This window comes from Hipposideros armiger, unplaced genomic scaffold (genome assembly GCF_001890085.2).
Source record: "Hipposideros armiger isolate ML-2016 unplaced genomic scaffold, ASM189008v1 scaffold_1074, whole genome shotgun sequence".
NCBI classification, from domain to species: Eukaryota; Metazoa; Chordata; class Mammalia; order Chiroptera; family Hipposideridae; genus Hipposideros; species Hipposideros armiger.
In genome coordinates this window covers 272,855-287,241 of record NW_017732424.1, presented here as the reverse complement: position 1 = coordinate 287,241, position 14,387 = coordinate 272,855, and the positions used below count along the sequence as shown (strand labels likewise).

At 37.2% G+C, this 14,387-nt stretch overlaps 1 protein-coding gene across 1 annotated transcript in view; it reads left to right on the top strand.

Annotated features, from left to right (window-relative positions):
• Nucleotides 1–14,387, top strand: part of SYNE2 (spectrin repeat containing nuclear envelope protein 2) — a 333,055-nt gene that overhangs the window by 159,118 nt on the left and 159,550 nt on the right. Inside the window, exons 39-42 of the mRNA XM_019632109.1 lie at nucleotides 720–871; nucleotides 1,796–2,105; nucleotides 3,287–3,451; nucleotides 5,808–6,149. Coding sequence (XP_019487654.1) covers nucleotides 720–871; nucleotides 1,796–2,105; nucleotides 3,287–3,451; nucleotides 5,808–6,149 — 969 coding nt within the window. The remainder of the gene's footprint in view (nucleotides 1–719; nucleotides 872–1,795; nucleotides 2,106–3,286; nucleotides 3,452–5,807; nucleotides 6,150–14,387) is intronic.

Here is a 14,387-nt window from a genome sequence, read left to right as displayed (position 1 = left end):
CTAGTTTAAAATGCAGGGGACCGAGCACATGTGCTGAAAAGAAGCTCAGGAGAAGTGAAATCACAGTAATCGAAGCATTGTTAGAGGAAGACATGGTTAAGAATAGTGGGCTGTAAGGGTTGGTGAGACTTAATCCATTAATTGGAATATTTTGGAATTATATCCGAAAGGCTTTGCAGAGAAGGTGAGTCTGGAGTAGTTTCCAAGAAGGGAAGAACTTGATGGTTCAGGGCAAAGGAGGAAAGAGAACAGGGAGTGGGGATTAATTATGTCATGGTAGAGAGACAAGAATAGACGGGATGGGCACTGCATTTTCCTTTGGGAAGCTGCAAGTCTCATTTTGGGTGTATAAATAAGTCTTGTTTAGGTTGTGACCATAACTCTCTATCCATAAATAATGGAATAGATAAGAAGGAGGATTTTCCAGGTTTTTTTGTTTGTGTTTGTTTTGGCATATAATTTATTTGAAGGCAATTGGAAATCAAGAGAAGAGCAGGAATGCAGTCAGACCAACCTGACAGACATTTATTATGAACCAGTCCTGCATCACATGAAGTAGATAACCTTTGTCTTTTGAGTATACATAAAAATGAAAGGGTAATTTTGCAATTTACTTTGCAGTTAGAATCTGAATATAATGTTTATAAATAAAAAGCTACCGTATGTACTACCCCTAAGTAATATGAATGAGATTATGAAATCTTTTTTCTTTCATTCAGGAAATCATTTTACTAAAACCTGAAGGGGACGCTAAAATACAGACAATCCTGAGTCAGACTGAGAGCAGCCAGGCTCCATTGGTTTCAAAGGCCATTACTGATATCGAGAACCAGTGGGTCAACACACTCCATTTAGCCAACACGTATCTAAGGTAAAGGGCATGCCTTCACCACTTTCTTGGTCTTTCATTGTACAGTGAAGCCATAACAAGGATGTTTTGTCTGCTTCCTGGATTTGGATACAATATCTGTTGGAGAGAAAGTCAGTAGGTCAGGGACATCCAAAATGTCAGAGGCAGAATCGAGGAGCAACAGTCCCCCTGGGTCAGATATAAAACACAATGTCAGAATGCTGTGGCAGTGTTTACTTTGGCTGGTGCATCAACTGGTGTGGTTCTTGGTAACAAATTGACTTTGTCATTCTACCTTCAGTAATTTACTTCTGCACTGAAATGCCCTTTCCCCAGGCAACCTTAGTATCTGCATGGATTTACTGTGGGAAATTAATGCTTTTAAATACATATTCTAAGAGATTCTTAAATGTGTAAACATTGATAAATGTTGTCTGACTCAATGGACATAATTCTGGTAAAAACTCTTAATTCATATCACATTTTAAATGATACATTTAATGTTTGATGGAAATGTGAGTTTTATATTTTTCTAAAGAGACAATCAGATCAAAGCTAATTTAAGCTATAGAAAGCGTAAACTAGTTGACCGATATAGTGGATGCTTATTTATTTTACTTACATGAAAAAGAAAAATATAGGGTTATTATTATGTGTAAATATAATAAGAACTGGGATAGTTTTTAGATAGAAATCTAAATTATTAAGTATTTGTTCTCAGGTCAAATGATGTAACAAAACCCAATAATTTTTTAGTACTACTACAAGTAATTTCTGAGCTAAACTTAATGCTATTTAAAATGTTATAACATCAAAAGAGTCTCTGGGAATAATGTATATTACTGTTATTTAATGCTTTTTATTTTAATGTATGTTATAATATGCAAAATGCCATTCCATTTTGCTAAGTGTCATTTCCTTTGTAAAATATTTTGTTAATTTTAGCCATCAGGAAAAGCTTCTACTAGAAGGAGAGAAATATTTGCAAAGTAAAGAGGATCTGAGATTAATGCTCACAGAATTAAAAAAGAAGCAAGAAGTAGGCTGTGCTCTGCAACATGGTTTGCAGGAGAAGAAAGCGCAGTTAAAAATTTATAAAAAATTCCTCCAGAAAGCACAAGATTTGACCTCCTTGCTAAAGGAGTTAAAATCTCAAGGAAATTACCTCTTAGAATGCACTAAAAATCCCAACTTCAGTGAAGATCCTTGGCTGGAAATAAAGCATCTACATGAAAGTCTTCTTCAACAGCTACAGGTGAAGTGGTCAAAATAAAAATTTAAATGATCGTCATAATTATGGAAGATTTGTATACAGAACCTTTTTTATTATTATTATTGTTCTCTCAGTAAACCAAAAGTTTTCAAATTTTAATTTATTACTTCTAGATAAAAATATTAACTCCTCAAGGATGGAAGAATAAGTCCAGTCATTTTTTCTAGAGGAATCCATTGTGTATGTTTGATGATGTTATTTTCTCTCATTGAAGTTTCCATCTTCAGGAATACGAAGGGTTAGGCATCTCTATGAAGGTGATGGTGTCGGAGTTATTCACGTATCATCCATTCATCCATCTATCCATCCATGCATCTAGGCATCCATCTGTCCATCCATCCATCATATATGTTTTATAATAGTTTGTATCCAGTATTCTGATTAAACCTTATCGGTGTCCCTCCCTTGCATCTTTTCATATGATCTGCAGTAAGAATTAAGAGGTGAAATGTCAGCTTGTCATGAGGGAGTGCTTTCTCTTAAGAGAATTGTTTATAATTCTCTGAAGCCAGCTTCAACGTAAGAATTACCAGGGTAAGAAATCCTCCTGATACTGATAGCAGGAGTTGTGCAGGGGTGAAGATATACCCTCTTGGCTGAAGTTGGTCAGTTTAATAATTGCTACTTTTCTGATCAGGTGTGGTCACCTTATTTTCTTATTCTAGGAAGAGAACCTGAAGATGGTTTAGCTCTTGAGTTAGGATTACTTTTCCGTAACACACAATTTTGGAGTTTGAATCTTGTGAAAGAAATTGAGGGTTAGGTTGATCTCATATAGTTTCATTTCCAAGTGTGGGTACTTGGTTTTAGTAAGGATAATTAAGGGAGCAGCTTTATTTTGGATGTTTGTGATTTGATATAATTTGTAGCCATTTCATTTTGTAAACGTTTTGACAAATTGTCTTCAGGAATGAAATGAAGGCAAAGAAGCATGGTTGAAAGAAATGTGGTTTCAATAAGGGTCATTGCGGGGTGAGGATTAGGGAGGTTTTACAGTGAAATATTGCAAACACTAAAATCTAAACAAACTCTGGACGATTTGTGGCCAATATTCCTGCTTCAAGATGAAACCTCATGAAACAAGTATTTATGAACAATTTATTTTCTGAGTGAGAAAATTCAGAGAGAAGTAATTAATAAATTGTCAATGGTTTTATTTTTAGGATTCTGTGCAAAAATTGGAAGATCATGTTCAAGAACACCACTCATACCAGGTTTGCGTCACAGACCTGAATACCGAATTGGACAATTTATCTAAGGAATTTGTTAGTTTTTCTGAGAAGCCTGTGGATCAAATAGCAGTTGAAGAAAAACTGCAGGAACTGCAGGTATTAAACAGTGTTCAGACATGATAGACATTAAAAAAACTCAATTTTAATTTCAACTTGACGAATCAGTGTCTTTGCTTAGAAATTCAAGTACTATTCAGATGACTATTAGATAATTAAAATTCTGACCAGTCATAAAAAATGGGAAATATCTTCTTGAGTGACTAAATCCGCTTAAAATTTGAGTTGAACAGCACCCTGTACTCAGGACTCTCAGAGAAAATTTCACACATGACCAGGCTGTAGCTCCTGGAGATCCTTGCTTGAGAGACATTTGATTCCAGGATATAACTGGGTAGTCAAGGAGGCAGGTAATAGAGTAAGATCCAGGGGGAAATGTTTCAGTTCTGCATTCCTCGTCATGGGTGGATGGGACTTGGGTAGTTTTTATTAATTTCCAGGCTCATGGACTCCATCAGAGCTCTCTCCAGACATAGGGCTTCCAAATTCTCACTCTCAGCTCCAACAACACCTAGCCGTAGACAGTGAGAACTGCAGCCCTTGACCCACATCCTCAGAGCACATTCCTTGGATTCTCACTGTTTGCGTGGCCAACGTAAGCAGGCGCGAGTGGTGTCTTCTAGAAGGAATACAAAGTAAAGCATTTTCTCAACTCTTCCTTTCGTAGTTCCATGACTGGAGAGTTCACGGGGTAAGTCTCAGGGCAGCACTGCTGGCGCGAGCTTGGGAATGTCTGATCTCTTCCTTTTAGGGACCTGGGAATCAAGCCAGAAAGCCAGACTTCTCCTTCATAATGGCCTAACATTAAGACAAGTCTGCCTCCCTTTTTAGCAGTGGCCATTTGACAGGTGTTTAGGGCTTGTCGTGTCCAAGGCACTGCCTGAGTACCTCGGATGCTGAGAAAGGTATAAGGCATGAGCCTTACCCTGAGGAGCTCAGACTTCAGTTGAAAAATTAAAATACAGACTTTGTGCTACAGCTAGAAGGAACCTTAGAGGCTATCAAGTTCAGAACCCTCATTTTATACGTGGTAAACTAAGTCCTGGGGGAGGCGAGGGACTTTCAAGGTGACTCAGGTTAAATGACAGAGCGGAGGCTACAACCCAAGCCTTCAGACCCCAGTCTGGTGAGTGCTTTTTTCTAATTTCCCACTAGACATCTCTACTTGGATGTCTCACAGCTATTTATAGTTCAGCATGTCCAAAAAATAATGCATCATCTCCTCCCCTGGCTCTCTACCAATGCGCCTGTTTTATCTACTGTATTCTCTGACTCCATTAATATCTCTACCATCTCTCCAGGCTTTCAAGTCAGAAACCTGGATACCCTTTCCCGGACTCTCCAATCTAGTCAGACATCAAGCGCTGTCTCTTTCATCTCTGGAGTATCTCTACAGTTTGTCCCTCCCCCGTGACCCCTGCTTTCCAGCAGGCCCTCATCTCACAGATCTCTGTATTAGATTTACGAGTGGGCTCCCTGCCTGCAGTGTCACCCTCTCTAATGGCTGCACCTTCCCCATGGCTGCCCCATGTCTTCCTAAAATGCCAGTCTTTCAGCTTAAAATGTTTCAGGGACCTGTGCATATTTGTTAGCACAGATCTTTTCATATTCTGTTCCGATTGTCTGATTACGTCTGTGTCTCTCTCATTAGACTGTAGGAACTTGAAGGGACTGCATTTTATTCACCTATGTAACTTCAAAACTTATCATAATACTTGGCTGTTAGTTGAATGAATGAATATTTATTGTGTGGTCCATTAGGGTAGTGACTAATCCTACATTGTTCACCTAGTAACTTTAAAGCTTATTCTATTTCAACAGTAATATCTGTAGCTACCACAGAACCTGAAATTCCTTTTAAGTCTAGAGTTTTCAAATTAGTCTCACTCATTCATGCATCCGGTAACTATTGATTGAGTTCCTGCTATATCTAACATATTCCACTACGTAGATTTAAGCTTAAATTTTAGTTTAAAATTTTGACACTTAGATTCATATGGGCACATCCTAAATGATCCTTTTTACTTTTTTCCCCAAATGTTTTGCAAGTATTAATAGTAGGCACTTTACTGTTTTGATTGTGCAAAAAGGCTCTATCTTGAACTAAATATATGCTCAACAAATAGGTATTGACTGCCTCCAAAGTTCCAGGAACAGTTTGTGAAAATTTGTTACTTCTTATAAACTTCTAGTTACATATAAAATCTGTTTGAGAATTTGATCTGGGATTCTATATTGGTTTAAATTTTACCCAAAGTTTCTTTGTGATCTGAGTTGATAAATTTTTATACTTCCTACTAGTGAAGCAGAATATGCTGTGATTTACAAAAGTCAATTAACTCTTATGACAATTGAACAGAGATACTTCTTTTGACAATCTTTTCTCCACTCACAGGAACTGGAGAATAGACTCCATTTACAAGATGGCACATTCGAGAAGATTTTAGGTTTAGCAAAATCCATCAAGCAAAATACATCTTCAGTGGGACAGAAGATTATTAAAGATGATATAAAATCACTTAAGCATAAACAAAAAGATTTGGAAAACAGACTTGAATCTGCTAAGCAGGAGATGGAAAATTGTCTCAACAGCATTCTCCAATCAAAAGGCTCAACAGAAAAGAAAGAAAAGTTTACGCTGCCAGGCAGAGAGAAACAGGTCACCTCTGATGTGCAGGAGTCCACTCAGGACTCAGCTGCAGTGGAAAAGTTGGAGGAAGACTGGGAAATAAACAAGGTAAGTGCTTGTGATTGCATCTCTAAGACGTCAAGTCTGAGAATGAAGAGGTTGGGCTTTGAAGAGAGGGTCGTGAATCAGGCCTTCTGATTTCATAATTAAACCCTCAATGTGCCGGCTATTTACGTTGCCCACTTGTAAAAAGAGCCCTTAGAAAACTGTCCAGGCTTTCAGTGGTGAAATATTACTGTTCAGTCTGTTAGAATGTCAATCATCAATTTAGGTTTATTATTCTCTCTGATATGTAATCAGATACAGTTTCTTGGGTCAAGAGCACAAAGACAAATTAGAAAAGGCAAAGAAAAGAAAATGTGCTTTACCCATTTTCTTCGAAAAAATCCAGGAGCCCCCTCCCCTCATTTTTTGGTTGTATTTATAATGAAATCAGAGACTGTTTGAAAGGATAGGTCCCTTTCTTTTTCTTTTTATATTAACCCTATACTGCAAATGTATTTTTCAATGTTGTCAGATCATTTGGTGTGAGAATATCAACATTCAGGCTCTTAATTTTCCCTGGAGAGAAGAAAGAAGAATGTTGTTTTGTTTTCATTCTAAACACCCAAATAGGTACATTTTCCCATGATTCTTAAGGTGCTTTCTCATAGGTTAGAGATTAAAATGGAAAAGGCACAGACAAAGAGCCATCCAGTAAACAGTATTTGAAAGGGTCTCCCTGGCAGGCAGCATCTCACAGTCCAGGGTCCAGCGGGACAATAGCGAAGGTTAGACCATTCAGGGGTGAGTTCTCATCGGTGTTTTATGGAATAGTAATCAACAGGAATGATGAGCACATGCACTCCTGTTGTCTTCCTAGAACAGCAGTGCATGGAGAGGAACCAGATAGGGTTTTCTAAAAGGGTGTAAAACCAGGATAAGTGCCAATGGAACATCTCTCTGGTTATGAGAAAAGACTTCTTAGAAATCCCATGGTGTTAGATATTGCTAAGGAAATATGTCTTAAAGGATTAAGAGCCCTTTGAGTGGGACTCTTGATGTTCCATGTGTAACAGAAATTTTCTTAATACAATTTTTAACAGCGTAGATAAGGAAAAATATCTGAGTGTGTTCTATCCTAATACAAGACGTTGCTAAAGAGAGTTGTTTAATAACCTTGGAACTAGCTTCTCAGACCCTTTTTGGCTGTGAACCCCCCAAAATTCAGTAGAGCATACTGAAAGCTAAATAAAGAGCACAATCTAATACTAAGAATTTTTTTTTAATTTATTATTAAGCTTCTACTTAAATCTTGAAGGACGAGTTATTGGTAATTTACGATACTTCATTAAAATGATGGGTTTTTTTCAGAACAAATGGAGGGACTTAAGGCTTCAAATAATTCTCACAGGTCTGGATTACAGGAACATTTTATTTATTTACTCTTTTGTAACGTGAACCTTTCTTCTGAATCTGTGCCTCTTATTTTCTGTACTCTTAAGTACTGGCCATATTTACTTTATAAGATAACATTAGACTGTAAGATCAAGAGCAATTTTAAAGTTGAACAACAACTAGTAAAAGGGATTAAAATATGCATAGACAAATGTAATACAGGTATCATATGACATATTTACATAAGACAGTATAAATTACTTAAGCAGGAGATTCAATATAATGAACACATAGAGCAAATAAAAGCACAATTTACTGAAATATAAATCTAATCAAATACATTGTGATAGTGAAAACAAGCACTTAATTCATTAAAAACATTTTTTGAGACCTCTTTTGTGCTAGCCATTCTGCCAGAATACGGGGATACAGTTGTCACAGTTTAAAATCTAACACTAGTTAAATATCTAATTAATGTTCACTTTATATGCCTTTTTGGAGGGACTTGAATGTGATTCTTTTAAATCATCCCAAGAAGAATTTTTAGGAAGTTTTAATTTTCTTTAGTAAATTTCATTTGATCTTAGAGTTTTGTTGAAAATGTGATTGCACTTTTCAAAATTTGCCATTATAGTGTGTGTATATTTGAATCCATTGCCAAGAATTTCATTTTAAAAGAAATTTATGGGATATTTTAGATCTGGGCCTTTGGCTGATTTTTTCTTTAATATCAAAAATATTAAGGCAGAGGCAGACTTAGAGGCACAAAACGCAGTCTGAAGAGTGTGGGTGCTTATAATCCAACATCATACTGGATATTTTTATAGGTGTTATTTTTATTATAAGAGTTTTTAAGTATGGAAAGGCAGAACTGTCTCTCTTCCATCTGTCTCTTCCTATATAGGTATTGATTATTTATGATACTTTATAAGATGATTTTAAAATTTATTATTTAAAAAAATTTTTATAGGTTAAGTGAAGTAACAAATTAGAATATGATAAAAAGTGAGGACTGATTCATCTCTTAAGATTGTAGGTGTCCATAAAGTGAAATGATAAAGAGGAAAAACAGAGAACTCAATAGATTCTTAATTTTATTATTTTTCTAAAAATTTATAAAACAACATTACAGTTTAACTCTTACTGAATGCTCTCTCTTGCCCCATCGTTCCCAAATGTCAACTTACATGAATTCATTGCACTTAAAATAACCTTTTGTCTATCATTACTTCTTTAATTTCCTTGTCATTAGGTACAATTGTTAGTAGGTATGAATTGTTTTTTATTCTTTTCAAAAATTTCTGAGCATTTATAATTTCAGTGTTTAAGAAAGCATCCCTAGAGAAACCCCAGAAGGCAGATGACCACAGATACAGGCAAAACCTGGAAGGGAGAGACCAGGGGCGTCATGGGTTAGTCCCAGAATGAGAGGGAAAACCACTTACTGGAGAAATAGTGTTCAGTCACAGGAGAAATGATGTCTGTTTCTGGTGTTGTTTATCCTTGTAACGCAGTAAAAAAAAAAAAAAATTGGAATGGAACATGTAGCTGGGTCACGTGTCAACTCTATCTTCAAAGTGGCCGGCATGCAAATCTTGCTTCTTACCCTGAGGCATTTTTTACCATCCAAGATTCATTCCTGTACAGGACTCGTGACTTACATAGTGTACCTGGCATTCACATCTGCGAGCAGCACGCATTTGAGAACATTTTCCAAAGTCCTGAAATCTTATGCTGAGAGACCTTAGAAAACTCCTAGCCTAACCCTTGTGTTTCAGGGGAGGGAATTGAAGTCAGAGATAGGCCAAGTCCTCATTGTAGAAGAGCTGGGACTAGAACCCAGGCATCCTCTACCAGTCTGGTGCTTGGTGGTTACCACACTATTTTATCGAATGTGTTATGTAACATGTTACTTGAGGTTTAATATGCTAATGCTATCTGACCTCAGTGGACCCTTTATTGATTTCTTGTGGGTGTTTGAAAGCTTCTCTGTTCTCGTTAAGCCCAACCAAACCCTGTTTTTATCATTCCCAGCAGATGTCTGGTCAACAACAGTGAGATTGACTGGTCCTCAACTTCTTTCCATTTTTCTTTACAGCCCACAAATTGTCAGTCTTAATAATTGAAGACTAAATAAAATTTTCTTATTTTTTTCAATATGAATTTATCTGTACATCCATTTAGTAAAAATTTATCGAACAGGCAGTGAGGGTTCAGTGGTGAGTGAAAATAGACATGGTCTCTAGCTTCCTAGAGCTTCTAGTCTAGAGGAGGAGACATACATTAATCAACTAATTAACTAATGAGATACTAATTACAGGGACTAAAGGAAGGAACACATTTCCATGATAGTCTGTAATAAAGGAGCCTGACCTGAGCTGCCAAGTAGAGAACTTCTCTAAGGAAACAACGTTTGAACTGAGACTGAAGTTAACAGAGCTCAGGGCTGGGTTTTGGGAGCATTCTTGACAGAAAAAGGAGAATTTCCTCTTGTGGTAATAGAGAGCATGAGCAGTCAGAAGCTGAAAAAACTCCACTGCATCGAGGGTGGAGGACTGTATGAGGCCTGAGAGGTACACGAGGCTGGTGAGTCATGAGTGCCTCATGTCAGGTTAACATTTTAGACATCATACTACGATAAAGAGGCAGCCTCTGGGACTATGTTGATCTGCCTTTCAGTTTTGTCTCTAATGGTGATGATGTATGTGCTTATGCTTAGAATTGTTTTTCACTACTTCATATTGAAATGCTTTAGAGAAGAAAGAAATATATCCTCTAGAGCCTGTATGACACTGTCCCACTGTTGGCTGGCAGGTTACAAGTGATAGATTTGGGCTTCTTACTGTCACAGAATTATTATAGTCGTGGAACCATTTGCCCCGAGTGGGAAAAGGGATAGTGAGGCTGTTACGGGCTTACTTCTTTGGCTATGCAGATAGATTTGCTAAACCAGAGACAATGCTCAATTGTTTAAAACTCAGTGTTTTCAATGTCAAAGTAAAATGTTTACTTTGTGAAGTAAGGGACAGAAAGATAAAAATGTCATGGTCCTGTCCTTAAAGAAAGTTGATGATATTCTTTCTCTTACCTCCTATTTTTTCCCCAAACATATCAAATTCTAAGGAAAGATAGGTGATTGAAAACAAGTAATTTTGTTTTGTTTTTAAAGTAAATATAGTTGGCAACATAACTCAACCAGGCTTTTGATAGAATGGTGCTTCCACTTTAAATTTATTATTAATTTTGAAAATTCCATTTGTGCTCAGAGGCTCAATATGTACACTTATTACACTGTTTAAAATTTATGCTTTGTTTTAAGTTAATGCTAATCATAGATTTGTTTTTTCAAAAAGAAATTCCAGGAGCACTGGGAAGGGAAAGACTAGGTGTTCAGGGGCTTAGTACCTGGAGGAAGCAAATACAGATTCCCACAGAGGGGTCACTTCTACCAGTCAGGCCGAAGGGATTCCCACAGAGGAGTACAGAAAGTCTGATAACTATGAGTTAGTATAAATCAATCAATCCATAACACAAAGGAACACTCCACCACAGAGAAGAGTCCTCTCACTACAAATGAGAGGAATTAATACACTAAGAAAGTGAGATAATGTGGCAGCCTGGAAGATACTATACAATAATATCTTTAAAAGGATTAATGACATAAAAGAAGGGTTTGAAATCATAAGGAGATAATTAAATACTTTGAGAAAAAAGGGAAGATTTAAAAAAGAACCATATGAAATTTCAATAAATAAAAGAATAGTCATTGAAATTTAGGTTTCTCTGGCCAGGTTAAGCAGCATACTTGACACTGCATGGAGAGACAGTTAGCTTGAACATGAGAAAATCACCCATAATCTAACATAGGGCTATAAAAAGATAGAGAATAGGAAAGAGATTTTAAAAGACCCACAGGCTTTACTGAGATTGTCTAACACAAATCTGGTGAGGTCTAGGAGGAGAGAATGAAGGAAAAGCAAGGCTGGGAATTTTCCAGAATTGAGGAAAAATATGAATCCTTAGGAAGTTCAAAGAGCCTTGAACAGGCTAAATAAAGCTAAATTATTATATAAATACATTGTAGTTAAATAATAAATCACTAATGCCAAAAAGTAGAACCTCCAAGGCAACCAGAGAAAAAAGAACAATTATGTTGACAACAGATTCCTCAACACTGAAAGCCAGGAGGCAATGTAATAGCATTTTCATGGGACTGGGAGAAAAATAGCCATCAACCTACGCTTTAATATCCAGCTGAACTATCATTTTAGAGTGAGGCAAAATACTTGTTTTCAGACAAAGACTGAATTTACCCATCACAAACTTCATGTAACAATATATTATAGGGAAACTTAAATATGAAGGGAAAAATGTAAAACTTTTGCAGGAAAATATAAAGAATATTTTTGTGATCTCGGTCTGGAAGACTTTCTTAAACAGGCTTTAAAAAGCAGAAGCCAAGACAAGAAATGATTGATCAATTTGACTGTATTAAAACATTAAACTCTTGTTCAACAAAGACACTTCATACAAAGTTTAAAGATAATCTACCAGAAGATAATCATCGCAGTGCATAAAACTGTTAGAAGATTTGTATCCAGAATATGAAAAAACACCAAAAATGACAGACATCACAATAAAAAGTAGACAGTGGAGATGCAAAAGTGAGTCACAGAAGTAAGATTCATATGTATGCTCAATGATTATATGAAGAATATTTCAGTTTTGTTAGCAGTTAGGGAAATACCACTAAAACAATAATCATATCGATTTTACACCCATTATATTGGCAGAAATTAAAGTCTGTTAGCACCAAATAGTGGAGAGGATTCGGGAAAATACGAATTAATTTACCATGCTGGTGGGAATAAAAACTGTAATTCAGTTTGGAGAACAAATTGGTAACTATTGAAAATCAAAAGGAGCATATTCTGTGACCAGTATTACAGCTCAAGGAAATTATCCTAAAGAAACTCAACACATGTGTGCAAGACCCACCCAAGGGTGTTTATCGCAGCACTATCTATAATAGGAAAATGGAAAAATATGATCGTTCATAGTAGCCTGACCAATAAATAAGTCATGTTCATGCAGACAGCATACAGTACACAAAGCTAAAATGACTTGTACTAGTTTTATATCTGTCAACATGGATCAACCGCAAAACTGCTAAGTCGCAAAAGGACACATTATAAAATGATGCATACGTGATTCCAATTTTGTAAGAATTAAAAATAATAAAACAATACTGTGTGAATACTAATATATGTATTAAAAGTATAAAAACATGTATGTGTGCACGTTAGTGGTTAGTTCTACGGGAGAAGAGATGAAAAAGGGATGAGGGTTGAGCTTGAAATGATATTTTCAATATGGAAAATTATATTATTTATAGCTGTGTTATGAGTGATGAGTATCTGTTATATTTTGTTCTTTTAAGCATGTTTGGAATAGCTTATAATTTAAAATGTTTTAAAAAGCCTGCAGAATCAAAATAAAATATAACCCAGGGTGATGCGCAAAGGGTTGCTGGTTATGAAAGAATCTTTCTAGGAGCCAGTCAGGCCCTTGAGGGTGTGTTCCAAACTCTCTGGCGTCAGCAAAGGAATGTTACCTTTTAAATTTGAAATGTTCATTTGAGGGATTCTGTTGGACTTTCTGCCAAGGTAGAAACATAGTGTTTGAGGCTGGTAAACAAATCGTGTTTTGGGGGTGATGTCACATTTTTCAGAATGCTCTCTCTGACCACTAAGGGCAGATTACAAATGGCACATTACAGATGTTCCTAGTTCTTACGTCACTGGTCTGTCAGGTAAGAGAGACCGAGGGCTGTGAATTCTTGGTAGATGATTAGTAATAAGTAAAGTTTTCCTAGAGTCTAGACCTAAAGATCTTGTTCCGCATGTGGAGTGTGGGGATACTGTAAGTAACCGTAACCATCAGGTGGGAAAGAGGCATATGTCCTCCTCAGATCCTGTGGCTTGTGGCAAAGTGCCTCCATTAGCCCATAAAGCCTGTGGTGTGGCACCTCTCCTTTCCTCTCACAGCCTTCTGGGATCTTTCTCCCTGAGATGCTGCCCTCCATATACATTTTAACCATAATGAATTGTTGAACAGGAAGAAATTTGCAAAATCATTTTAATCATTTCAATAATTTTTAAAGAAGTGACTTGTGAGCTGGCCGAGTGGCGCATTGGTTAAGAGCTGGCTTGGGATGCCAGAGGGCCCCGGTTCGGATCCCACATATGAGGGCCCGTGACACTGCCCTCCACAGCTAAGATGCTGAACAACTGGCTCAACCTGGAGCTGGGTTGCCAGGAGTCACTGGCGACGGCGTAGGCTGCAGCCCCTGCTGCGGTGGGTTGCCATGGGCTACCATGTGTAGCCAGCAGCCAGCGTGAGCAGCCAGCAGCCGCAGTGAGCGGCCATCCAGAAGCCGGCGACTGATGTGCCTCGCCCGGGAAGAGCGCAATGATGGTGCCAACTTGGGCCAGTGAAGCAATATCCTCCACAACTAGACTGAAGAACAAAAGGACAGCAACTTGTCTGCTCCAGTTCCCCAATAAAAATCTTAAAAAAAAAAAAAAAGAAGTGACTTGTGCTAAGTGCCAACTAAGTACTTCAAACCCTGTAACACTGGTCAGCTGAATTTTTTCACCAGTTAATATTGGTGGAGCTCCAAACAGTATCTATCTTATTTAAAGAGTTTTAATTTTAGAATAATTTCACATTTATAGAAAAACTGCAAAGATAGTACAGAAAGTTCCCAGGTATCCCTTACCAAGGGTCCCTGTTGTTAATGTCTTACGTTACTATCTACACAGTGTTGTGGGTTTTTGTTTGGTTTTTTGGTTTTTTTAGCTGAGCCATCAATAGCTCAGCAGCAGCTCAGCTCGGGCCAGGCATCGA